Genomic DNA, 24,243 nt, shown 5'->3' with positions numbered 1-24,243 from the left:
GAGGTGTGAACGGTCCGTGAGCCGTGGCTGGCGGATTATCGCTCACAGTAATCCTCATCTCACCCTCGCTGCTTGCCATAGCGGACGGCAGGGCCGTAGTCCTGCCGCCACGGAACGGGGAGCAAACGAGGTGGTGGCTGAGTCCCGGGGAACACAGCCACCTGTGACGCAACGTCTGAATCGTCACCACCCGCAGTGCGGGCAGGACGTATCCACAACGTCTGCCCCAGCGTACTGGAAGCAGGCATTGTGTCCGTCCCCCTCCTCGATGAGTGTGTTGCACCCATGAGAACAGCGGGACAAGCCACGCTGGAGAAATTTGCTCTTTTAGAAAAGGAAATTTGCTCGAACACCTCCGGAACTGCCGAGACGCCCAGGGGAGAGTCACTGCAGGAAGGGACCGTCCGCTGTCCACGTCGTAGATTCCAGCAGAAAGAAAGATCATCCAGATCGTAGAGAAGCTCACCAGATGCGTAGGCTCTGAAGAACAAAAGGTGAATGAATGAGCACGCGCAAATTTCATTCGCCAATTTTCATTGGCCTTTTCTAAATACTCAGAAGATGATAGGTTCTCAAGACAAACCCCATTCTGTCGGTTCGACACAACGTCGAGAGACCGACAGAAAGGGAACTTGAAATGCATTTTAAATGGATGAATTTATTTTTAATGCATCTTTGTGTAGTCCTAATTTCATATAAAAATACTATTATCATAATTTATTGATTTTCATTATTTATTCTAAAATGTCAGTTTCTCTCACGTACCCCTTGCAGTACCCCAAAGTATCCCATTGAGAACCATTGGTCTAAAAAACTTTCAATCAGGAGACGTAATGCCGAGAGGCTCCCACGGAGTGAAGAAGAGGTGGAGTTACGAGACTTCTCAGACAGTTGAAGTGTCCAATGGAGTTAAGATATTTGCTCTCAAGCTATTTTCAACACTTTAGATTGGTTAATAATTTGTAAAAATAACAGACCCACATGGGGACTGACCAATAGCATCGATTTGTGAAAAAATATGAAATTGACCAAATTTGGACATAGGAGGTTTCTGCCCGACAGCGACAATATCTTGGCAAAGATGTTTCGTTTATGTTTGGAGTTAAGTTTCTTATCAGTGTTACGGCATCTTACATTTATTTGTCACCCTGCAGGTAAGACATTAATTCTGTAGAGACTCTACATAGGACAAATGGTCGGAATCATTAAAAGAAGAGCCTAAACCCCCTCCACTCTCTTTTGGTCTTTTGATGTTGATATCAAGAAACCAGGACGGAGTCAGACTTGGCTCCAGGGGGGCTGGATTTAGGTTTGTTCTTCTCCTGAAAGTGTTGATAACCCTTTTGTTTCTCCGTGGGATATTTACGACTCCTAAGCTTCAAAGCAGAGGTGAGAATTCTCTCTGTTTTGTCTTACCTGGAACTTAACATCTGAGGCTGTCCAGAGAAACTTCTCTGACAAATAGGAACTTGTGCATACGGGCATACGGATATTGGTCCAGCACAGAGCTCGAAAGTATCCGATTCTATATATAGAATAGCTGCGTTAAGTTTGTACCTCTTTGTTAAAGATTGGTGTTCAGAAATCGCTGCCATGCTCTCTCTCTCTCTTCTCAGTCTTTCTCTGTGAGAAGTTGTTTCATTGTTTTGTTTGTTTATGAAATTGTCATTATGTTTACCATGTAGAGTTTAATAAACAACCATATATATTCACCTGTAAGGGGTTTTCTGTGTTCAGCTCATATACTTGGTCACTTAAACTGTGTTTGATTACGCTACCTTTGCTCTAAATCCTGTTTGGTAAAGTCACGTTACTTATGGCCAAGAGATAATGTAAAGTTTATAATATCATTGATGCATTCGCTGGACGAATGCATACAAGTATTGTTATGCTTTATATTACTAATCAGAGACTGTATAATATGTATATTTAATAACGATTATTATTAGGGCTGCAACAACTAATCGATAAAATCGATAATAATCGATAATGAAATTCGTTGTCAACAAATTTCATTATCGATTAGTTGGTCTGTGACGTCACTTGCGAGCTGCGCAGTTATAAATCAAGCGCATCTTCTTCCCTTTTAAAATTACCGTTTTAGATGTGTCTCTCCGTGCAGCATGAGCTGCGCAGTTTTAAAGTCAGACGTGTCTCTCCGTGGATGCGTCTCTTCGTGCAGCGTGAGGTGCGCAGTTTTAAAGTCAGATGTGGTTCTCCGTGGATGCGTCTCTTCATGCAGCGCGAGGTGCGCAGTTTTAAAGTCAGATGTGGTTCTCCGTGGATGCGTCTCTTCGTGCAGCGCGAGATGCGCAGTTTAAAAGTCACACGTGTCTCTCCGTGCTGCGCAGTTTTAAAGTCACACGTGTCTCTCAGTGCAGCGCGAGGTGCGCAGTTTTAAAGTCACACGTGTCTCTCCGTGCAGCGCGAGGTGCGCAGTTTTAAAGTCAGACGTGTTTTGCATGCATCTCTTCAAGCTGCACAGTTTTAAAGTTTAAAGGGGAGAGGTGTTTAAATGACAAAATTAAAGATTATATTAGTAAAACCCAATTTGTGGCGTTTGCACTTTGCAAAGTACATAATAGGCTAAATACCCTGATTTGGTGGTTTATTTAGTTCAGAGGTGGGTAAAGAAGTACATTTACTTGAGTACTGTACTTAAGTACACTTTTTGAGTATTTGTACTTAAGTATTACTTTTTCTGTTTACTTTTTACTGTACTTCACTACATTTGAATGACAAATATCTCACTTTTCATGGCACAAAAAAAAATATTTCCTTGGCCGACCCTCCCCTCGCTCCCACGTTTGGGAGAGACTATTGTCAGTTGCTTCTAATATGACACACCTGAATCAACTCACCAGGTGTATTAATTATGGAGACATTCACAACATTTTGGGAGAAGGCTAATGAGTTCAGTTGTGTGTACGTTTGCCATATCTGATGTACTTATTCTAAGCAAAAGATGTAATTACATTTTATCCGATTAATCGATCAATCGAAAAAATAATCGACTAACTAATCGATTATCAAAATAATCATTAGTTGCAGTCCTAATTATTATACGTATTTTCCTTTGAGCTAAACTAATTCCTTGACTGAAATTGATGTTTTAAATAACTCGTTTCATGGATGTGATCTTGATAGATCTGGTGGAGAACCATATTTGGTGAGCTTAGCTCATCATTATTTTAACATGCAGCTAAAACCGCTACAATTCTAAACTCTGCTCTTTCAAAAAGCGAGTCATTCACACCTCTCCTAGATCCCATCCCCCGTCAACTGAGAAGTGGAATATGTTTTTAAAAGCCTGTTCCCCACTGACATGGAGAGAATTAAAACATTCCAATGCTTGTCATTTAAACGCAGGTCAATACCCTATTTCGTCACACTTTTATTTAATAACGATGAAACGGTCTATAAACTGCATATTTTGGCAATTATGTTTTTTCGTTCACGTCTTCACATGGCCTCTGTTCTAGCTCATTAATAATAATTTATGTTACATTTTCGCCTTTTGCAGTTTACTTTCTCCGATCCGCGTTCATTTATAATTATAAAAATAGTTATATTGTGTCACCTTAGCCCTCTCGTATTGGCTGAAAGACAGTGTGTAGGCCTTCTGTTGTCGCTTTATATCATTCATTCTGGTTTAGCTGCTTGTCACAGGACTTACACCCACTCCGAGCAAGCCTCGAACCGCCAATCGGTCCACACCGTCTTAGAAGACGGACACGCTTTTAGTGTAAAATGATCGCTCATGGTGATCTTTGTAAATCAGCTTAAAATCAAAAACAACTGTACACTTTGAAAACGAATATTACATTAAAGGTTCTGCCCGCATTGGCTTTTAACGAGCTGTTGCGCGTTCAAAATGTTTACTGTTTTGTTTTACTTGGTGATATGTTAAATGAAGACTGTTTAATGTTTTTATAAAATGTAATATTGAACTTCATTGCATTTGTGCTGTGGTGGAAATGATTTTTGGGGCAGTCGTGGCCTAATGGTTAGAGAGTCGGACTCATGACCAGAAGGTTGCCGGTTCGATTCCCAGGGCTGGCGGGTAACGACTGAGGTGCCCTTGAGCAAGGCACCCAACCCCTACTTGCTCCCCGGGAACTGCAGTGATAGCTGCCCACTGCTCCGGGTGTACGTGTGTTCACCACTTGCTGTGCGTGTGTTCACTACTCTCTGGATGGGTTAAATGCAGAGGTCACATTTCGGGCATGGGTTACCATATCTGACTAATAGGTCACTTTGACTTGTTTTAAGATAAACACATGTTGTAAAAATATGTAATTGTTGTCCTGTTTGCTGAGAGCGCGTGGTTTGAGTCGGAGCTCTTTCAAACTTATTCTTAATACATTGTTTATTCTTGTTATATCTTAAGACTTGTGTTTTAAATTGTTATTCACCGAGGGTAAAACATATCCTTAAGTATATCCCATACCAAAAATCGTCCTTAATCACGCCGATAATTTATTTTTATCGGATCACTCGCTATTAGCCTCAGGCTGTTAGCATTCCCAGCCTGCCTGCTCACTGCTTAACACACTGTTCTCATTATTACATCACTAATGGCTAATGTTTCAGATGTGTTTGTACCTCTGTGTGCAGATGGGGAAACGATCGCACTTCAGTCAGAACTGGAGGCTGTGGAGAAGCAGATCCAGGATCTACTAGAGAAGCAGACACGCCTGCGAGAACGAAAAACGGCGCTGGAAACATCCAGAGCTGACGCTTGCAAATCCGCGGTAAGTTTTCATCACGATTTTAATACTCCTTCCACTTCTACTCCGCGTGTTTCTCTGCACAGAGCCCAGGCTTCGAGAACACGATCAGCCCAAATGAACTTCACTCCTGCACCGGCACACCTACGGCGAAAGGCGCGAGCCAGGAGCGATGATCCAACCGCCGCCACCGGTTTTTTGAGATCGCGATTTCTAATCATCAAATCTAACGCAAGTAAATTATGGATTACCTCAGGGATCGGTTTTAGGACCCTTGCTATTCTCCATATACATGCTGCCCCTTGGAAACATTATTAGAAAACATGGAATTAGCTTCCACTGTTATGCAGATGATACTCAGCTATATATCTCATCAAGACCAGATGATTCCTTCCAACTATCCAAATTGGCAGAGTGCATCGACGATATAAAGCATTGGATGACTTGTAATTTCCTTCTTTTAAATTCTAATAAAACAGAAATATTACTTATCGGACCAAAGACACGTGAGCAGAATATTTCGGATTATGACCTGCAAATTGAAGGCTGCACTGTTACTCCAACAAATACAGTTAAAGACCTTGGCGTTATATTAGACAGCAACCTGTCATTTAAAAATCACATCTCAAATGTCACAAAAACAGCCTTCTTCCACCTTAGAAATGTTGCCAAATTGCGAAATATTTTATGTGTGGCTGACGCAGAGAAGCTTATTCATGCATTTGTGACCTCAAGACTTGACTACTGTAATGCACTGCTTAGTGGTTGTCCTGCAGCATCAATAAACAAACTACAGTTAGTTCAGAATGCAGCTGCCAGAGTTCTAACCAGGTCCAGAAAATACGATCACATAACCCCAATGTTATCAACCCTTCACTGGTTACCCATTAAGTATCGTATTGACTTTAAAGTTCTTTTAATTACTTATAAAGCCTTAAACGGTTTAGCCCCTACCTACATAACAGAGCTTCTACCACACTACAACCCATCACGCTCTCTAAGATCTCAAAACTCCAGACTTTTGATAACACCTAGAATAACTAAATCCACCAAAGGGGGTAGAGCTTTCTCATACGTAGCACCTAAACTCTGGAATAGCCTCCCCGATACTATTCGAGGGTCAGACACACTCTCCCAATTTAAATCTAGATTAAAGACACATCTTTTCAGCCAAGCATTCACTAATACATAGCTAATGAACAGCAGCTACGCTAATTATTCTCTTTCTGTCTCTGCCCTCGCCTCGGGATGCCCATCCCGAGGTAGGGAGAGATTCCGCCAGACCCAGATGAACGTCATATGCCCATCCACAACTAGAGATTACGCCAGCTACATCTGAAAATCCCGTGCCATCCTCCTGCGAGAGCCTGCGGACTGACTGACCATCCAGCTCCATCCAAGGCAATTCCATCACCACCCAAGAAAAAGGCGACCATCTGGCCGGCCCAGCTCAGACAATTCCATCCCCAGCCGAGAGCAAAGACGGACTACCTGTCACATAAATGCTAAATTTACAATACTTGGTATTTAATGCTAAACTTACATCACACGACAGCAGTTTGAAGTTATGGCTGCACTCAGTGACTTTGATTGGAGGTAGCTGGGTGGGTGTTGTGGGGAGTGGGGGGGCTTGTTGGTTGTGGTTCGGGGCGTTTCATTTGTTGGGACTGTGTGGATCTGGTCTGGTTGGTCTTGTTTTGTGGTCGATGTCGGACAACAGAGGAATAAAGTTAATTATGCCATTACTACTTTTCCCTGGTTGTTCCTCTGTTGTCTGTTGTTGATCGCGGAATGAGACCGGGTTGGACCTGCACGGTTTCGGCGGGTGGGGCTTCCTGGGTCGCGGCTCGTGGGCTCTCCCTGTTCTTCGTGGACGTTGCTCGGTGGCTTTGGTCGGGGTCACTGAGTGCAGCCATGACACGTCAGAGGAGATCTGGCCCTCCCGGCTGAGCCTGGTTTCTCCCGAGGTTTTTTTTTCTCCATTATTCAGCATTGGAGTTTGGGTTCCTCGCCACAGCAGAGCAGTGCAGTGTTGGCTTGCTCACCGGGAGACTGCATTTATTTATTTATTTATTTATTTATTTATTAGATATTATTTATTATAATGATCTTGCTTGGTCTATAAACACCATGCACTGTGCTGTGTTTTACCTTTCTGTGTTTTTCTTATTTGCTCCTGTAAAGCTGCTTTGGAACAATGCACATTGTGAAAAGCGCTATATAAATAAAATTGAATTGAATTGAATTATAAAATATAAATATACATTGAAGCTTATAGTAAAATGTTGCCAATCTTTAAGATGTGTACATGTGCCCCACCTACATTTAAGGAATGGAAAGCTTTTTGTTAAATGACACCTGGAATATTTGAATAAAAACACTGTTTAAAATGTTTTGCTGTGTACACACACAGGTGGGGATGGTATGCTCATTAACCGAGTTGGATTGACACAGACCTTCCTTCTCTACGTTGGGGGAAAGTAGCATCCAGAAGTTCTATATCAACCTGGACCAGAAAAGAGTGCCCTGCATGATCCAGGCCCCTGCAGCCTTGGACAAACTCTTTAAGGCACACTTTGTCTTTGCTGTGTCTTATGATGAGGCCTTGTTCAACTTCTACACATTTATTCAAACAACCGTGCATGGAATTCTAGTCCAAGGGGTCAAGAATACTAAAGTGAGAATGCAAAACTGAGGTTCAACCTTATTTCAGAACTTTGCTTTAATGTTCTCATGCTATGTTTGCAAGGTAAACCGCAGAAGTTCTTCAAGTTCATCTTTGTTTTACAGATATGGATTCAAGACACATTTTAGGAGTGTGTTAAGACTGTGCAGCCTTTGGTACTGCTGAGAATTGTGGCAGTAGTGTCATTGTTCTCTTTCTGATACACAAAGTGAGGATCCTGCAGTCATTTTCAAAACACCTGTTGAAAATCAGAAGCTATTTGTATTACTTCATCTGGAGTAGTATCTGAAAATATGGTTCAATATTTAGTGCAATGGAAGAACTTGTCATCCTCATGATCATGCAATGACCCTGTTCTTAATTCTTCTTGGCCTAAATGCTATTTATGCCTTGTATAATACTCACTGAACATTGCATTATTTACAGTATTAACGGTATAGATTATTGTTTGAGTTTTTATTTTAAAAGATTTCAGTTTGGATCTGTTCATGAAATCTCAGATTGCAGTCTGGAAGGTAATTAAGTTTTAACTAAAACTTTGAGTGTGTCATCTTTTTCTACTATATCTTGGGTTGAAAACTATGGACCTGAATACTGTTTGCTTTGCTGTTGAAAATGAAATGTCTCATTTGAGTAAGATGATCGGTATTCTTGTAAAGAATAAGCAAGCATTTTTAGTCAGTTATGTAACTGCAGTGTATTTAAATGAGTATGTATTGAGGTGGTTACTATTTTTACAATTTTTCTTTTTTGAGCGTATGATTATAGACCTGATGGACAGTGTTTATATGATTGTGATGCGCGAATAAGATATTGTCGTTTTTTATATGCAGTAAATTATGTATCTGATTGTGAATGTTAAATCTGGTGTACTTCAATAAAAAGAGGTTGTGCAGTACTTACTTATTTATCCTTTTTGCATATTAACAGAAATACTATTTAAAGCAATGAAAGTACTGCCAATAATTAGTATTTAGAACACTCACCATTTTTGAATTTATATTACACTGATGTTAAAAGAGGAGTTCATTTTTAAGACTGTATTTGTATGCTAACACCAGCGTAGTGCAAAAATAACATTGCACAGTGTTGAGGTGGTTTAAAATTTAACACCACGTGTTAAAGTTACATTCATTGGGTGTTACAGTTACATTAATTCGGTGTAAAAAAGTTAACACTATCAAAAGTGTAACATTTACACCCCATAGTGTGGACACATATAGACACTTTTCCGGTGTAAAATGTGACACTGTGGGTGTTTCTTTTACACCGGCAATTTTGCAGTGCAGACTCTCGTAGGAGGATGGCACGGGATGTTCAGATGGAGCTGGCGTAATCTCTAGTTAGGGATGGGCATATGACGTTCATCTGGTCCTGGCATAATGTCTCCCTACCTCAGAATGGGCATCCCGAGGCGGGGGAGGAGGGCAGAATGTGAATAATTAGCATAGCTGCTGTTCATTAATTAATAATTTTTTTGGTTGAAAAAGCTTGGCAGAAAAGATGTGTCTTTAATCTAGATTTAAATTGGGAGAGTGTGTCTGACCCTCAAATAGTATCGGGAAGGCTATTCCAGAGTTTAGGTGCTACGTATGAGAAAGCTCTACCCCCTTTGGTGGATTTAGTTATTCTAGGTGTTATCAAAAGTCCGGAGTTTTGAGATCTTAGAGAGCGTGATGGGTTTTAATAAGATAGAAGCTCTTTTATGTAGGTAGGGGCTAAACCGTTTAAGGCTTTAAAAGTAATTAAAATAACTTTAAAGTCAATACAATAATTAATGGGTAACTAGTGAAGGGTTGATAAAACTGGGGTTATGTGATCGTATTTTCTGGACCGGTTAGAACTCTGGCAGCTGCATTCTGAACTAACTGTAGTTTGTTTATTGATGATGCAGGACAACCACTAAGCAGTGCATTACAGTAGTCAAGTCTTGAGGTCACAAATGCATGAATAAGCTTTTTTGCTTCAGCAACACAGAATATTTCGTAATTTGACAACATTTGTAAAGTGGAAGAAGGCTGTTTTTGTGACATTTGAGACGTGATTTCCAAATGACAGGTTGCGGTCTAATATAACACCTAGGTCTTTAACTGTATTTGTTGGAGTAACAGTGCAGCCTTCAATTTGCAGGTCATAATCCGAAATATTCTGCTCACGTGTCTTTGGTCCGATAAGTAATATTTATGTTTTATTAGAGTTTAAAAGAAGGAAATTACTAGTCATCCAATGTTTTATATCTTCGATGCACTCTGCCAATTTAGATAGCTGGAAGGAATCATCTGGTCTTGATGAGATATATAGCTGAGTATCATCTACTGTATATAACAGTGGAAGCTAATTCCATGTTTTCTAATAATTTTGCCAAGGGGCAGCATGTATATGGAGAATAGCAAGGGTCCTAAAACCGATCCCTGAGGTAATCCATAATTTACTTGCGTTAGATTTGATGATTCCCCATTTAAATGGACAAATTGATATCTGTCTGATAAGTAAGATTTGAACCATTGTGGTGCCTGTCCCTGAATACCGGTATAATTGTGTAAGCGATGTAAAAGTATTTTGTGGTCTACAGTATCATTAGCACTAAGGTCAAGCACTAAGGTCAGGCAGGACCAGGAGTGAGATGTTACCTTTACCTGATGCTATAAGCAGGTCGTTTGTCATTTTAATGACAGCAGTTTCAGAGCTATGATGCAGTCTAAAGCCTGACTGAAATTTTTCGTGTATGTCATTATTTTGTAAGAAAGAGCACAACTGAGTGGACACTACTTTTTCTAGTATTTTCGACAAGTAAGGGAGATTTGAAATCGGTCTATAGCTTCCTAGTTCATTGGGGGCTAAGTTTGGTTTCTTGATAAGAGTCGTAATGACGGCCAGCTTAAAGGGTCCTGGGACATGACCTATATTAATTGATGAGTTGATAATGTTATAAATTGGCTCAATTGCAACAGGTAGTAACTCTTTTAATAATTTAGTTGGTATGGGGTCTAATAAGCATGTTGTAGGTTTAGATGATGCAATAAGATAATATATCTTCCTGTGTTATAGGAAGATATAATATATTCCTGTTTTATAGGTGAAAAACATTGTAGCTTTTCTTTTGGGGCGATGGTTGATACTAATTCATTTGACAGACTTGGAGGTTGAGTTTTTACTAATTTGTCTCGTATGTTTTCGATTTTCTCTGTAAAAAAAATCATGAATTCATTGCTAACAAGGTACTGCGAAATAACTAGGTCAGGTGATGTCTGTTTATTTGTTAATTTAGTAACTGTACTAAATAAAAACATGGATTGTTTTTGTTAGTTTCTATGAGGTTTTGGAGGTGCTCTTTTCTGCTTTTAGTGCCTTTTTATAACAGTTTACACTCTCTTTCCACACAATTTTAAAGACCTCTAATTGGGTTTGTTTCCATTTGTGCTCCAGTTTACGTGTTTCTCTTTTAAGGGCACGAGTGGTGCTATTGTACCATGGTGCCATGTTTTTCTCAATCTTTTTTTACTTCATCGTTGCGACAGCTTCTAATATGTTAGAGAAAATAGTGTCATGATGCTGGTCATGTCATCGAGCAATTCTGTATTTATTTGTAAGGTTGTTAAAGGAGTCTGATCTGGCAAGTTTTTTGCAAAACTATCTTTAGTAGTCGAGGTAATTGTTCTACCTTGTCGATAACGAATTATACAGCTGATTTCTGCAGTGCGCAGTGTTCATTATAAGATGGTGATTGGTGACATCATCGCATTGAGGTATAATATCTAGTGCAGTGCAGTGAATGCTTTCAAGTCTAAACTCAGTGTTTGGATTACACATCTAAAGAATGGGAGGTTAACACACTTTCCTTTAGTCACAGAGCATGAAAGACAAGGATGATTTTCACTCTGAGAAATACTGTGCTCATCTGGACATAGTGTTGTCAAAAGTCCCGGTATTTCAGGTACAAGTCGGTACCTATAAATAAAAAAGTTGCCGATACCTAATTTTCATAAGACCCGGTAGCACAGACGTACCGGGTCAACCGGGTACTGTTGCTCTGTCTGACAGGTTGTAAGTTGTAAACTTTTTATAGACGTTATGAGCGGATAAGCGTGGCTCCGATCCACAAGAGATGCGCAAAGAGATACTTCAGATTAAAGTCATATCACGAAGAAAACGAAGTTTGGTGGTAAAAGGAGGAAACATCCGGATTTATTTGAACAAGTTCAAGTAGTAAGTTTCAAATTATGTTAGCGTTTGCATTATGAAGGTGGTATCATATGTTATGTTTAAGGTTACATTCAAATAAAAGTCCCTGTTTGTATGTTTTTTTTTTAGCGCAAATGCTAATCCAGTCAAGTGTCCTTATTAACCATTTAATGCTTTTATAACCGTAATGGGGTAGGCTAAAATAAATGGTAGGACATGATGGGGTTTACAGTACAGGGCTCTAGACTCATTTTTCCCACTGGTCGCACTGGTGCGACCCAATTTCTCAGTTGGTCACACCAACTTATAATTTGGTCGCACCCTTTTTTATAGTAATCATAATGACCTTGCATAATGGCCTCAGATGAATAGTTCTGTTCTGTCTTTTAAAATAGGCGGCTATAGACTGCTTCATATTTGCACTTTAACACTTCTGAGCCCAATGAATCCAAAATAAATGCAAAGAAACTTTGTATTTGTTATTTTATACAGTTGTTATTATTTAGTTTTATATTCAGGTGATATATTGGCTATAAAATTATCTGACACAAATATAACCTGTCACTCCCCACAATCCTCCTTTATTCCCCTTTAACTGGCCTTCTTTATTTTTACCACATAAAATTTAATTAAATCAGCTAGCTCAAAACTCAAAAGTAACTCAGAACTAAATTATTAGATATGTACTTTATTACTACACATTGTCATAAATAAAATTTAAAAACGAAATATTTTCTAACCATTCTTGTTAAATGGTCTAAGCACGCTTGTCTTCTGGTGTGTTTTGAGGGACTGATTTGATGGGTTCAGTCGGTGAGTCTCGCGAGTTCAGTGTTTGACATATAAATTGTTTAAAAAAAAAGAATCGGTTCAAATAGAAGAATAGACTAGAAGAACAGAATGAGCTTTATTGGCCAAGTATGTTTCCACATACAAGGAATTTGTTATAGTGACAGAAGCTCCACAGTGCAACAGAAAGACAACAACAGGACAGACCACAGATGATAAAAAAATAATAATAATATACAATAATATAGAAATAGGCAATGTACAAAACAGCAAAAACACAATATACAATATAGACAATTATGTATGTACAGGTAAAAATATGTGCAAATTTGGTGAATAAATAATGTAAAATAGAGTTGTGTGTTCCGCGTTTAATGTCAAGTGTTCATAAGATAGATTGCCTGAGGGAAGAAACTGTTCCTGTGTCTGGTCGTTCTGGTGCTCAGTGCTCTGTAGCGTCGACCAGACGGTAACAGTTCAAAAAGGGAGTTTGCTGGGTGTGAGTGGTCCAGCGTGATTTTACCAGCCCTTTTGCTCATTCTGGATGAGTACAGTTCTTGGAGAGTGGGGATGGTTGTACCAATGATACTCTCAGCAGTCCGGACTACCCTCCGTAGTCTTCTGAGATCAGATTTGGTAGCTGAGCTGAACCAGACAGTTATAGAAGTGCAGAGGATGGATTCGATGATGGCAGAGTAGATCTGTTTCAGCAACTCCTGTGGCAGGTTGAACTTCCTCAGCTGGCGAAGGAAGTACAGCCTCTGCTGGGCCTTTTTAACAATAGAGTCAATGTGAGTGTCCCACTTCAGATCCTGAGAAATTGTGGTGCCCAGGAATCGGAATGACTCCACTGCAGTCACAGTGCTGTTCATGATGGTGAGTTTGGGAAGAACAGGGGGCTTTCTCCTGAAGTCCACGATCATCTCAACAGTTTTAAGCGTGTCAACCTCCAGGTTGTTAAGACTGCACCAGACAGCCAGCTCCTTGACCACCTGTCTGTAAGCAGACTCGTCACCGTCCTGAATGAGGCCGATCAGTGTGGTGCCGTCTGCAAACTTCAGGAGCTTGACAGAGGGGTCTTTAGATGTGCAATCTGTGTGCAATCAAATGAGTCATTATGTCACGAATCGGACATTAGCGGACATTGACGCGCTGTTTGTTATTCACAGCTGTTAGGACATCGCAAAAGATAGAAGTTAACAAGGAAAACACTTCACTGGATAGGATTTTTCCTTTATGTCAGCTGCATGTGCGGAACACTTGTCAGGGAAGAAAAGGCAACATGTTTTTGAGCACATTCACATCCAGCTGTAATTCAGGTAAACATATTCTCAGAATGTGCCATGTGAAATATGGATTCTGTCTTCCGACCTTGCTTTTGATTAAAGTGTGAGAGAGAGAGACAGTTCAGAAACCAACGTGTTCGACTTCATTAAACGCTGCGCAGAACGATCGGAATATGACATCAATGTTCCTTGAGAACGTTTTAAAAGCATATGGAGCGCTCTGTTCCATAGTGCTTTTATGTTGTTCGGTCTGCGCAACACTGAATGAAGTGAAACACACACTTTAGTTTGGAGACAGAGGGAGTGCTCGCTCTTTCCTGCAATTATCGCAAGCGCGTCATTCACCACTCATAAATCACAATAAATGTTAAATAAATCTTTGGCGGTGCAAAATTTCGTTTACACCACTCGCACCAACTGGCCTTCTTTATTTTTACCACATAAAATTTAATTAAATCAGCTAGCTCAAAACTCAAAAGTAACTCAGAACTAAATTATTAGATATGTACTTTATTACTACACATTGTCATAAATAAAATTTATTAGATGTGGTTTTTTTAGATGTGCAATGTGCAAAAAAACCTGTGAATTTTTTCCTTGCACATTATAAAAAAACAATCGCATTTGCAAGCATTTTGGTTGCAGTCTAGAGCCCTGAATGGGATAGGTTGCAGGTGTCAGAGGCTCCCGTATGGCCTGCGGAGGCCCCAGGAGCCTGAAACTTTACAGAAAGTTGCGTCAAGTGACTCTCGACGACATACCGATAGGGCTAGGTCGGGGTATGAAATTAAATATTTTTTCTTATTGTTCATACATCTCACTCCCTCGCATTGTTCTCTACGGGGACTTGTGTCTGCAAAGGCCTCGTGAGGCAGTTGCTTTCCAGGGGGATATCGTTCTCGGGAAGCGTCTAGAGCCGTGGAACCCGAGATCCCGATTGGGGAGTCCCCGACGGTTGACTGTGTCGAATTTCGAGACCCTGCGACCTTTTGACCCCTGTATTCCAGAGCGTACATTAGCAACCTCTTTGTGTCTTTCTAGGCAAAATGAGAGGTCAATGAGGTCCGAGGGGCGCGGAACTTTAGAACCCAATCAAGGGACCCGTGACAAGACACATACACAAATTTTGGGTCGATCGGACCTTTCTTTAACAGTGTCCAATACGAGCTTATGAAAATGTGATAGGTTGAGAATGTCAGCGGCTCCAGTGCGGCCCAAGGAGGGCTCAGGAGCCTGAAACTTTGCAGAAAGTTGCGTCACATGGCCCTCGAAGACACACCCGAGATGACTCGGCGAGATACGAAAATAAATCTTCCTGCCTGTACGAAACAAATACATCCAGAGTGTAACTGTGGATGTATTTGTTACACTGGTTGGATGACGAGGGGTAGGTAGTTCTGTCACAAGATATAAATGGTGCACATTTTAGGTTTGTTCTTTGTTTAGACACATTAGGTTTAGGGGTTTGTGCCACCTGTGAATATTATGTTTGATAGACAGTAGGGATGTAACGATTCACCGTGAGCTGGTTGGAAATCGATTATAATGTGTGACGATTCAAATCGGTTGAGGTGTGAACAGAATCGCAATACATTTTTTGAACAGCAGGGGCCGCCATGTTCACTGCAAACCTAAACGTGGACATGCTGATATTTCTTAAATGCAAAAAAATCCAAGAAAAGCACAGACAGTATTAGTTTGTTCATATTAAAGATACTTTTTCTATTATTAATTTGTTATAAAATTGCAGTTTAGTTTTGTTATTTGAAATAAAACAATTTTATTATACAAAGAAACGTGAAGCATTTAAGAAATAATGCAAAGGAAGTTGTTCATTTCTAATTTGTTTCAACTCATTTTGTAAAAATAAATCGTGAATAAATCGCATTGTGAGATTAGAATCGTGAATCGCATCGTGAGTTGAGCGAATCGTTATATCCCTAATAGACAAGTGCAGAAAAGATACGACGTCTTGGACGTTGAAGACTTTTTCTTTTATGTTTTTCTTCTTAGTTAGATTAGAGGGTTTGGGTTTAATTAGTCTGCATAGAAAGTTTCTGCATAGAAATATGCATTAAAGCTAAATATTTAAACTAATGTTGGGGAAAATAATTATCTTATTTATCATAATTTATCTTGGACTTTCAGGGCTTTAATTCTACTGTAAAGTTGTGGATAAAGCAGCACTTTTTCAAAAAATATAACATTTAACACTTGAAAATTGTTCCAAATAGTAGTTTAGTTTATATTACATCTTTAATTAGCATCATAAACTAGTGATATTTACCTAAATACCTAAAGGTTTGTTATAGAAGCCAATAGTGTAACCCAGGGGTTCTCTGTCATGCTCTGTACCCGTGGTTTTTGCCTTCCTCCTGGCCGTTGTCCCGTGACAAGACCGCACGTGGGGTTTTTGTTGTGGTCCTGTCACCTCTCTCCCAGCTGGGCAGCAATCAGTCCTACTCACGGCGCCGCGCGCCCCATCAGGTCGCACCTGTTACTTGTTCTCCTTTCCCTATTTAGTCCTGTCTTTTCTTTCGTTCTGCGTGGGTATGTCTTGTGTGCAGTGTGATTTTGTGGCTGCGTTACTTGTGCTTAAAATACTTTTTTACACTCTGTCCAGGACCCTCAGGCGAGGATTTAATCTCCGCTCCTTTGGACAGTGAGGCTGAATAGAGAGCACTAGGTCGGACTTAGCTAGGCCGTCCTCTCTGTCCACTGTTCCAGCGGACGAGGGCGCTAGGAGCGCTCCGCCTTTTCTGTTCACCCTTTTGTGTGTTTTCTTTGTCCTTTTTGTAAATAAATCCCCTCCTCGCACTAATTCCTGCATCTGAGTCCTCCTGTTCCGTGATATTCTCTAGCCAGAGGCGAACCTACATTAAGTGGGAGAAGCATTTTGTCTGCCTAGCTAGCTCTAGTGAACTTGCTGTGTATGCTTGAACTGGACTAGCAGCTGTTTGTTAACAAAGGACTATTGAACTTCCTGCACTGCTTTTAACGTAATTGTTGTTTGTTAAGTAGTTGTTGTTAACACATAGCCATCTAGCTTGAGTTACTTTTCACCTAGCACTTTTAGTCACTTTGAAGCCTTGAGCTGTTAATTGAGTAAGTGAGCAATCACTGACCCATTAAGCAATCAGGGAGCCTGTATTATATTAGCACTGATTTCTGACACGGCAGCCCCGTGTGCAGCCCTCCTCGTGTCAAGAATGACGAGATAAAGACCTGCGACTCTACCTGTGCGACTCCACCAAGCAAAGACACCGAGAGGGCACGCCACGTTAAGCTTTTATAAAAATTTTCTTGCTCTTACTTTCCTACTGTCTATTGTTTTGTTTTGCTACTAACATGTGGTTCCAGTACATTCAGACTTTCCACCGTAGACGAACTTACAAACGTATACAGCGAAAACCTCAGCACCATTTTCGGTGACTCTGATCTAGCCCTCCACAGTCTGCTTTTACAGCAACCTAGCAACCGATCCCATAGACTTCCATTACAAAAGTTCCATATGGATATCTTTGCAGCACAGTGTCGTAGAGACATGTGGTTGGGCTCATTTTACTCAGGCAACCAATCAGTATCCCAGGAAATTCATTAAGCTTTGAGCCACGCCCATAGCAACCAAACACATTAGCCTAGCAACCATTTAACAATACCTATATCTCTGTATCAGAACACCGTAGAGACACAGGGGTTGGTTTGTTTCACTCATGGCTTGGAGTATCATACTAGCAACACGCTAATTATGCTAGCAAACATGCTAATCATGTTAGCATCATACTAGTTAACATGTTTACAGTGTTAACATCATGCTAGCAACATGCTAGTCGTGTTAACTTCATGATAGCAAACATGCTAACCAGTAACATGTTAATAATGCTAACAACATACTAAGCCCAGTTCCCTTTCTGTCGGTCTCTCGACGTTGTGTCGAACCGACAGAATGGGGTTTGTCTTGAGAACCTATCATCTTCTGAGTATTTAGAAAAGGCCAATGAAAATTGGCGAATGAAATTTGCATGCCGGGCTCCTCCCCGGATGACCGGGTATAAGAGGGAAGCCGGCGTGCTCATTCATTCACCTTTTGTTCTTCAGAGCATACGCATCTGATGAGCTTCTCTACGATCTTGGTGATCATTCTTTCTGCTGGAATCTACGACATGGACAGCGGACGGTCCCTTCCTGCAGTGACTCTCCCCTGGGCGTCTAGGCAGTTCCAGAGGTGTTCGAGCAAAATTCCTTTTCTAAAAGAGCAAATTTCTCCAGCGTGGCTTGTCCCGCTGTTCTCATGGGTGCAACACACTCATCGAGGAGGGGGACGGACACAATGCCTGCTTCCATTACGCTGGGGCAGATGTTGTGGATACGTCCTGCCCGCACTGTGGGCGGTGACGATTCAGACGTTGCGTCACAGGTGGCTGTGTTCCCACGGGACTCAGCCACCACCTCGTTTGCTCCCCGTTCCGTGGCAGCAGGACTACGGCCCTGCCGACAGCCCATCTACTGCAGATTTAAAAACTTGACATCTGGAATTCCACATCTAGATTTTGGCCCTTTCCCCGTTTCTGAGCAAAGAACTGTCATGTGACTCAGTTTGTTTCTGGCCTCTTTACAACATCATCAAATCTTCTCCACACACCCAATGTCGGGGGCGAGGATCCGGCGTGTGTATCTGTGTGTCTCACCTCAAAAAAAGCCGGTCGATGACTTTCATAACAAACCCTCATGTTGAATGAATGTGGGAGGGGGAGTAGGAAATGAAATGAACAGTCATCCATTTTAGATCCAAGACATTCTGGTGTAGAAATTGTGCTGGGAGATGGGCAAGCAGCGAGGGTGATATGAGGATGACTGTGAGCGATAATCCACCAGCCACGGGCTCACGGACCGTTCACACCTCGTCTCGCTCGTCTGACCATTCCCCAGGAGACGGTCCGCCGTCTTATTCCTCAATCACGTATTCAGACACGATGCGTGATGATGAGATGTCTCTTGCAGCATCGGGGGGTGACGTACTGCCATCCGACTCCGACAATTCCTTGGGCTCCCTCCCTCGGGGGGTCGAGTCCAGGAAGAAGCGGACGTCGAAATGTCAGCTATGCTTTCCCGGGCCGCCGTGAGTGTTGGGTTGCAGTGCCCGCACTGCCTCTCCCGGCGCTCGCGGCTGCTACATGGCGCCTCGGGTTTGAGCGCGGCTCCAAGCCGCGCCCGCCCCCAGTGCCGTGTTTACCGGAAGTGCATGAGGAACTTAGTAAGACCTGGAACGCCCCTTTCCGGCACGTTTCACGTCAAACAAAGTTCCGTCACCCTCTCTTCCCTCGAGGTTGAGACAGCTGGAGGATACGTCGTTGTCCCCCAGGTGGAGTATGCCGCCACGGTGCACTCGTGCCCGTAGGCGGTGGCCACCTGGGGGGGGCTCGACCTAGACTCCCGTCCAAAGCATGTGGGGTCTCGGCATCTCTGGTGTCGAGAGCTTACATTGCGGCGGACCAAGCTGCCTCCTCTCACCACGCTATGGCTCCTGCTAGGCCAGGGAGTTGAGAGAGCTCCACGAGGGTAAGACCGACCCAGCGCTTATGCAGGAACTCCGCGCTGCCACCGACCTCGCTCTACGGGCGACCAAGGTGACCACGCGGGCCCTGGGTCGGACGATAACCACACTTGTGGTCCATGAGAAACTCTTCTGGCAGATCCTTGCGCAGATGAGTAACGCCGAGAAGGTCCGCTTTCTCGATGCACCCGTCTGGCAAGGGGGGGCTGGTTGGTGTTACTGTCGAGCTGCTGCGGCCCCACTCACATTGGCCCGACCCCAGCCACATCGCTGGGAAGTTGGATAGGGAAGGATCCTGCCCCGTCTCTCCATCTGCTGGCCCCCTCCGGGGGGCTAGCACCCACTTACTCTCTAAGGAGAGTTTCCTCTCTCTCTGGGTTATCACAGCCGCTCCCACCCTCCGCACGACGGTGAACGGCAAACTCAACGTTGCGTCATGGCGAAGCGCAATGTCGAGTATAAACACCAGCCCTCAGCACTCTCAGTCAGACAGAGCGTTGAGCTGCGCAGTCGCCAGGCAGGAAAAACAGCAGAGCCGATCTCCTCGCTGGGGGACCTCCCCCGGCAAGGAATCCGTACTGCTAGCCATCGAATCACCCCACGGGAGGACGATGAAAAAGATCGTACCTTTAGTCCCCGTCTCATTTCTGGGAGCCTGTCTGGCTTCCCAGACTGTCAGGCTGGCTAGGGAAGATGATCCGTCTCGGCTACGCGATCCAGTCGCCTCACGCCCGCCAAGTTCAGCATCCGATATACCTCAGTCAGAGGCTAGGATGTTCCCGTACTTCGGGCCGAGGCCGCCACCCTTCTGGTGAAGGGAGTGATCCAGCCCGTCTCACCAGCCGAGATGTTCAGCGGGTTTTACAGCCTGTACTTCATTGTCCCCAAGAAAGGCGGGGGTTGCGCCCTATCTTGGGTCTGTGTGTTCTGAACAGGCACCTACACAGTAGCTGCCTTTCAGGTTGATCACGCAGAAGCGCATCCTGACGTCCGTCAGGTGTCAGGACTGGTTCATGGCAATCGACCTGAAGGACACGTACTTCATGTCTCGATCTTCCCTCGACATCGGCCGTTTCGACGGTTCGTGTTCGAGTGACGGGCATATCAGTACATGGTCCTCCCCTTCGGTCTTTCAATGTCTCCAAGAGTCTTTACGAAGGTCTTGGAAGCCTTCCACTTAGGGAAGGAGGTGTGCGGGTACTAAACTATCTCGACGACTGGCTCAATTTGGCGCACTCTCGAGATCTGTTGTGTACACACAGGGACCTGGTGCTCCGGCACCTAGATCGGTGGGGCTACAGGTCAACTGAGAAGATCAAGCTCTCCCCGGTGCAGAGCGTCCTCTTTCTCGGTAGGGAACTCGACTCTGTCCTCATGAGCGGCCCTGCTCACCCCCCGCGGGGGGCGCGAGACCCACGACGAGGAAGCCCGCACCCACGCGGCCTCCCAGAGGCAGTGCGACTGACTACAGAGAGCACCCGATCAGTGTTGAACTGCCTGAAGTTTTCAGACAGTCAGCAATCCCCCTGAAACAATTTCAGAGGCTCCTGGGATACATGGCATCCTCGGCGGGGGTGGTCCCCCTCGGGTCGATGCACATACGACCGCTCCAACACTGGCTACAGAGTCAAGTTCCTTGGAGAGCGTGGCACACTGGCAGCAGGCGTATGGTCACACGCTTTCTGCCGACACACCCTAACCCTCTGGTCTCCATGACCTTCTTGGGGTTGGGGTGCCGTGTGCAAACGCGCAAGCAGTGTCGGGGCGGTGGACGGGCCTGCGTTGGCATTTCAACTGCCTAGAGTTGTTGGTTGTGCTACTTGCACTGAGGAGGCTACTACCTCTCGTGCAGGGCAGGCACGTGCTGGTCCGGTCGGACAGCACAGCTGCTGTGGCGTATATCATTGGATTCGCTCACGGCAGCTAAACATGACTCGCCCGGCACCTCCTCCTCTGGAGTCAGCAGGTGATCAGTTCCCTGCGAGCCACACACATCCCAGGCATCCTGAACCAGACAGCCGATGCGCTCTCTCGTCAGTCGACGCCTCGCGGGGAGTGGCGACTCCATCCCCGCGCAGCCAGCTCATTTGGGAGAGGTTCGGCCAGGCACAGGTCATCCTGTTGCCTCCCCGGACTCCACCCATTGTCCACTTTGGTACTCCCTGTCCGAGGCAACCCTTGGCACGGATGCCCTTGCGCACAGCTGGCCGCAGGACAAGCGGAAGTATGCTTCCCCCCAGTGAGCCTCATTGCACAGGTCCTGTGCAAGGCCAGGGAAGAGGAGCATCAAGCGGTACTAGTTACGCCCCTTGGCCTAACCAGGACTTGTTCTCGGAGCTAAGGCTCTGACAACGACTCCCCCCTGGCCGCTCCCCCTGGCAAACTGCTTCCCCAGGGGAAGGGGCACGTTACGGCATCCCAGGACCTGGTCTCCATGTCCGGACGGGACGAGGAGTTCCTGAGTGACCCACCCCCGGTCTGGTTGGGATGTCACTCAGGCTAGGGCTTCGGCCACTGGGCGGCTATACGCCCATAGGTGGCGCCGCTTCTCGTCCTGGTGCTCTTCTTGGCGAGAAGACCCGCGGAGTTGCTCGGTCGGGTACGAGCTGTCCCGTCCTCAAGAGAGACTGGGGAGTAACCTCTCCCCCTCCACACTGGGAATGTATGTAGCTGCTTCGGCCGCTCATCATGACCCAAGTGCTGGGTAGCCTCTGGCACAGCACGGCCTGGTCATTAGGTTCCTAAGGGGTGCGAGAGGGTGACCACCTTCCACGCTCCGTACCCTCTTGCGACCTAGGTGGCGGGCCTCAAGAGGCCCCGCCCCCTTCGAGCCTCTCAGGGTTGCCGCTCTTTCTCAGTCCTGATAAAGATGGCTTTCCGCATGGCGCTCACCTCCAAGAGGGTAGGGGATCTGCAAGCACCCTCCGTGTCCACAGATCACGGGGCCGGGATTCTCACGCTATCTTGAGACCCCGCCCCGGCTCCGTGCCCAAGGTTCCCACCACTCTCCCGAGAGACCAGGTGGTGAACCTGCAGGCGCTCCCCACCGGGGAGGAAGACCCAACCTATCCGTGTTGTGTCCAGTACGTGCACGGCGCCTCTACTTGGACCACACGCAGAGCCCAGAAGCTCTGAGCAGCTCTTTGTCTGTTTCGGAGGTCAGCAGAAGGGAGGGCTGTCTCCAAACAGAGGCTGGCGCACTGGATCGTGGATGCCCTCGTTAGGGCATACCGATCTCTATTCGCCCCTGCCCGTTGGGAGTGAGGCACACCCCTCACGGGCACTGGCTCAGGGCGCCTCTCTGGCAGACATCAGCAGAGCTGCTGGTTGGGCTATGCCCAACAACTTCGTGAGGTTCTAATACCTACGCGCGGAACCGGTGTCAGCCCGCATCCTGGCAAGGTGTGGGACCGGCAGCCGGTAGGGCGTACGCCTGCGTACGTAAGCCCTTCCCCCTCCGGGGGGAGCAGTGGCGATCCCGCCTCACTTCTTTCCCCTCGGGTAAAGAACAGGCATTCCATCCATCACTAAGCACCCTTCCAGGGGACAGGCAGGCAGAGCAGCCCTGCCCCCTTAGGCCGGGGAACAGTTGAGTTATCTCCCACATAGCTCTAACCTGACCTAGTGCTCCAGACGTGGTAACCCCCTCTCCGTGGGCTGTTCCGTCTGATGTATCCTCATGAATGGTTCCCTCCTTGGCAACCCATGACCTCCCCAGGCGGACTCCCACCTTGCGGTTAACTCCTGCAGTCCGCACATTCCTCCCATGAGTTCTACCCTGATGGTGAGACCATGTGGTGTCTCCATTATTCCTCCCTACGGTAGGTAGTGGCCTCTGCAGCGTTTTTCCCCCAGGGGGGAATAATGCTTACCCAGTGGCCCGTACGGTGCCGGGCGGCTTCTCGCCATTTAGAGAACTAGGCCTCCGCCCGTGACGGCCGATGACAGGGGCTTCCCAACTTTGTGTAAAGCTCTGGGTCCCCCTTCCACTCCACTGGAGGGTCATAATTTCGCGTTAGCGTGTTCGTCTGACTCGCCCAGGCCAGTCAACGTCGCTCCGCAGAGATTGTGACGCGGCTCAGTGCTGTGGCGTTTTCCATAGGAACCCCATTCTGTCGGTTCGACACAACGTCGAGAGACCGACAGAAAGGGAACGTCTTGGTTACGGATGTAACCTCGGTTCCCTGATGGAGGGAACGAGACGTTGTGTCCCTCATGCCACAACACTGGCCGCCCACCCCAGCGGTCGGGGGAGGATGCTTTAGGCTCCTCAGACCAAAGGTGAATGAATGAGCACGCCGGCTTCCCTCTTATACCCGGTCATCCGGGGAGGAGCCCGGCATGCAAATTTCATTCGCCAATTTTCATTGGCCTTTTCTAAATACTCAGAAGATGATAGGTTCTCAAGACAAACCCCATTCTGTCGGTTCGACACAACGTCTCGTTCCCTCCATCAGGGAACCGAGGTTACATCCGTAACCAAGACGTTTTTACACACTGGGGTCACATTATTTTTTCCATCATGTTAGAAAAAGGTTAACGATAAAACCTTTCAAATTATTTCAAACTCTTCAGGACAGGCTTTGTCAAGCCAACATGAAGTTTGTACTCGAACTTCACTATCTTTATTATTATTCTTCCGACAACAATCTGTCGACAGTAACTCCTCCTAGAGCTTTCAAGCTACATCCATCAAACTTTCCACATACCTTCAGACTGGTCTCACGGAGTGTGCTATATCTTTTCTCACTGATCTGGGTTCTGGTTGTCGAAAACCGGATTCTCAAAACCACCTAAATTCCCATAGACTTAACATTGCGACAAACTTTGACGGCTCATAACTCAAAGTGAGGATCTCATAGAAACTTGCGGGTTACCACGTTTGAAGAGTCTGGAAGGCTCTGTAAGAACATACATCACAATGGGGTGTAAGTTGCACTCCTGGGGTGTAAGAGCCCCCCAAAATTCCCTATTGATTATAATGCAAGAGGAAACATGCCCATATAAGGCGTTATA

General features: G+C 44.9%; 2 protein-coding genes across 13 annotated transcripts in view; one reads left to right on the top strand and one right to left on the bottom strand.

Moving 5' to 3' along the window:
• Positions 1-8,314, top strand: part of nt5c2b (5'-nucleotidase, cytosolic IIb) — a 155,192-nt gene extending 146,878 nt beyond the window's left edge. For 2 of the 7 annotated variants that reach the window (XR_008962759.1, XR_008962756.1), the window contains 2 exons: positions 4,618-6,253; positions 7,144-8,314. Coding sequence is in view for 2 of the 7 variants with exons in the window: in XM_057330994.1 (XP_057186977.1) it covers positions 4,618-4,754; positions 4,817-4,906 (227 nt within the window). In the remaining 5 variants the exon portion in view is untranslated. Of the gene's footprint in view, positions 1-4,617; positions 6,254-7,143 lie in introns of those variants that run through there. The other 5 variants (XR_008962757.1, XR_008962758.1, XM_057330994.1 and 2 more) reach the window with 5 other exon arrangements.
• cnnm2b (cyclin and CBS domain divalent metal cation transport mediator 2b) overlaps positions 1-24,243 on the bottom strand; it is a 132,140-nt gene that overhangs the window by 61,253 nt on the left and 46,644 nt on the right. The gene's annotated exons all lie outside the window — the stretch shown is intronic.

Source organism: Triplophysa rosa, linkage group LG4 (assembly GCF_024868665.1).
Source record: "Triplophysa rosa linkage group LG4, Trosa_1v2, whole genome shotgun sequence".
NCBI lineage: Eukaryota > Metazoa > Chordata > Actinopteri > Cypriniformes > Nemacheilidae > Triplophysa > Triplophysa rosa.
The sequence above is the reverse complement of the archived record's forward strand: the minus strand, read 5'-3'. Positions and strand labels throughout refer to the sequence as shown.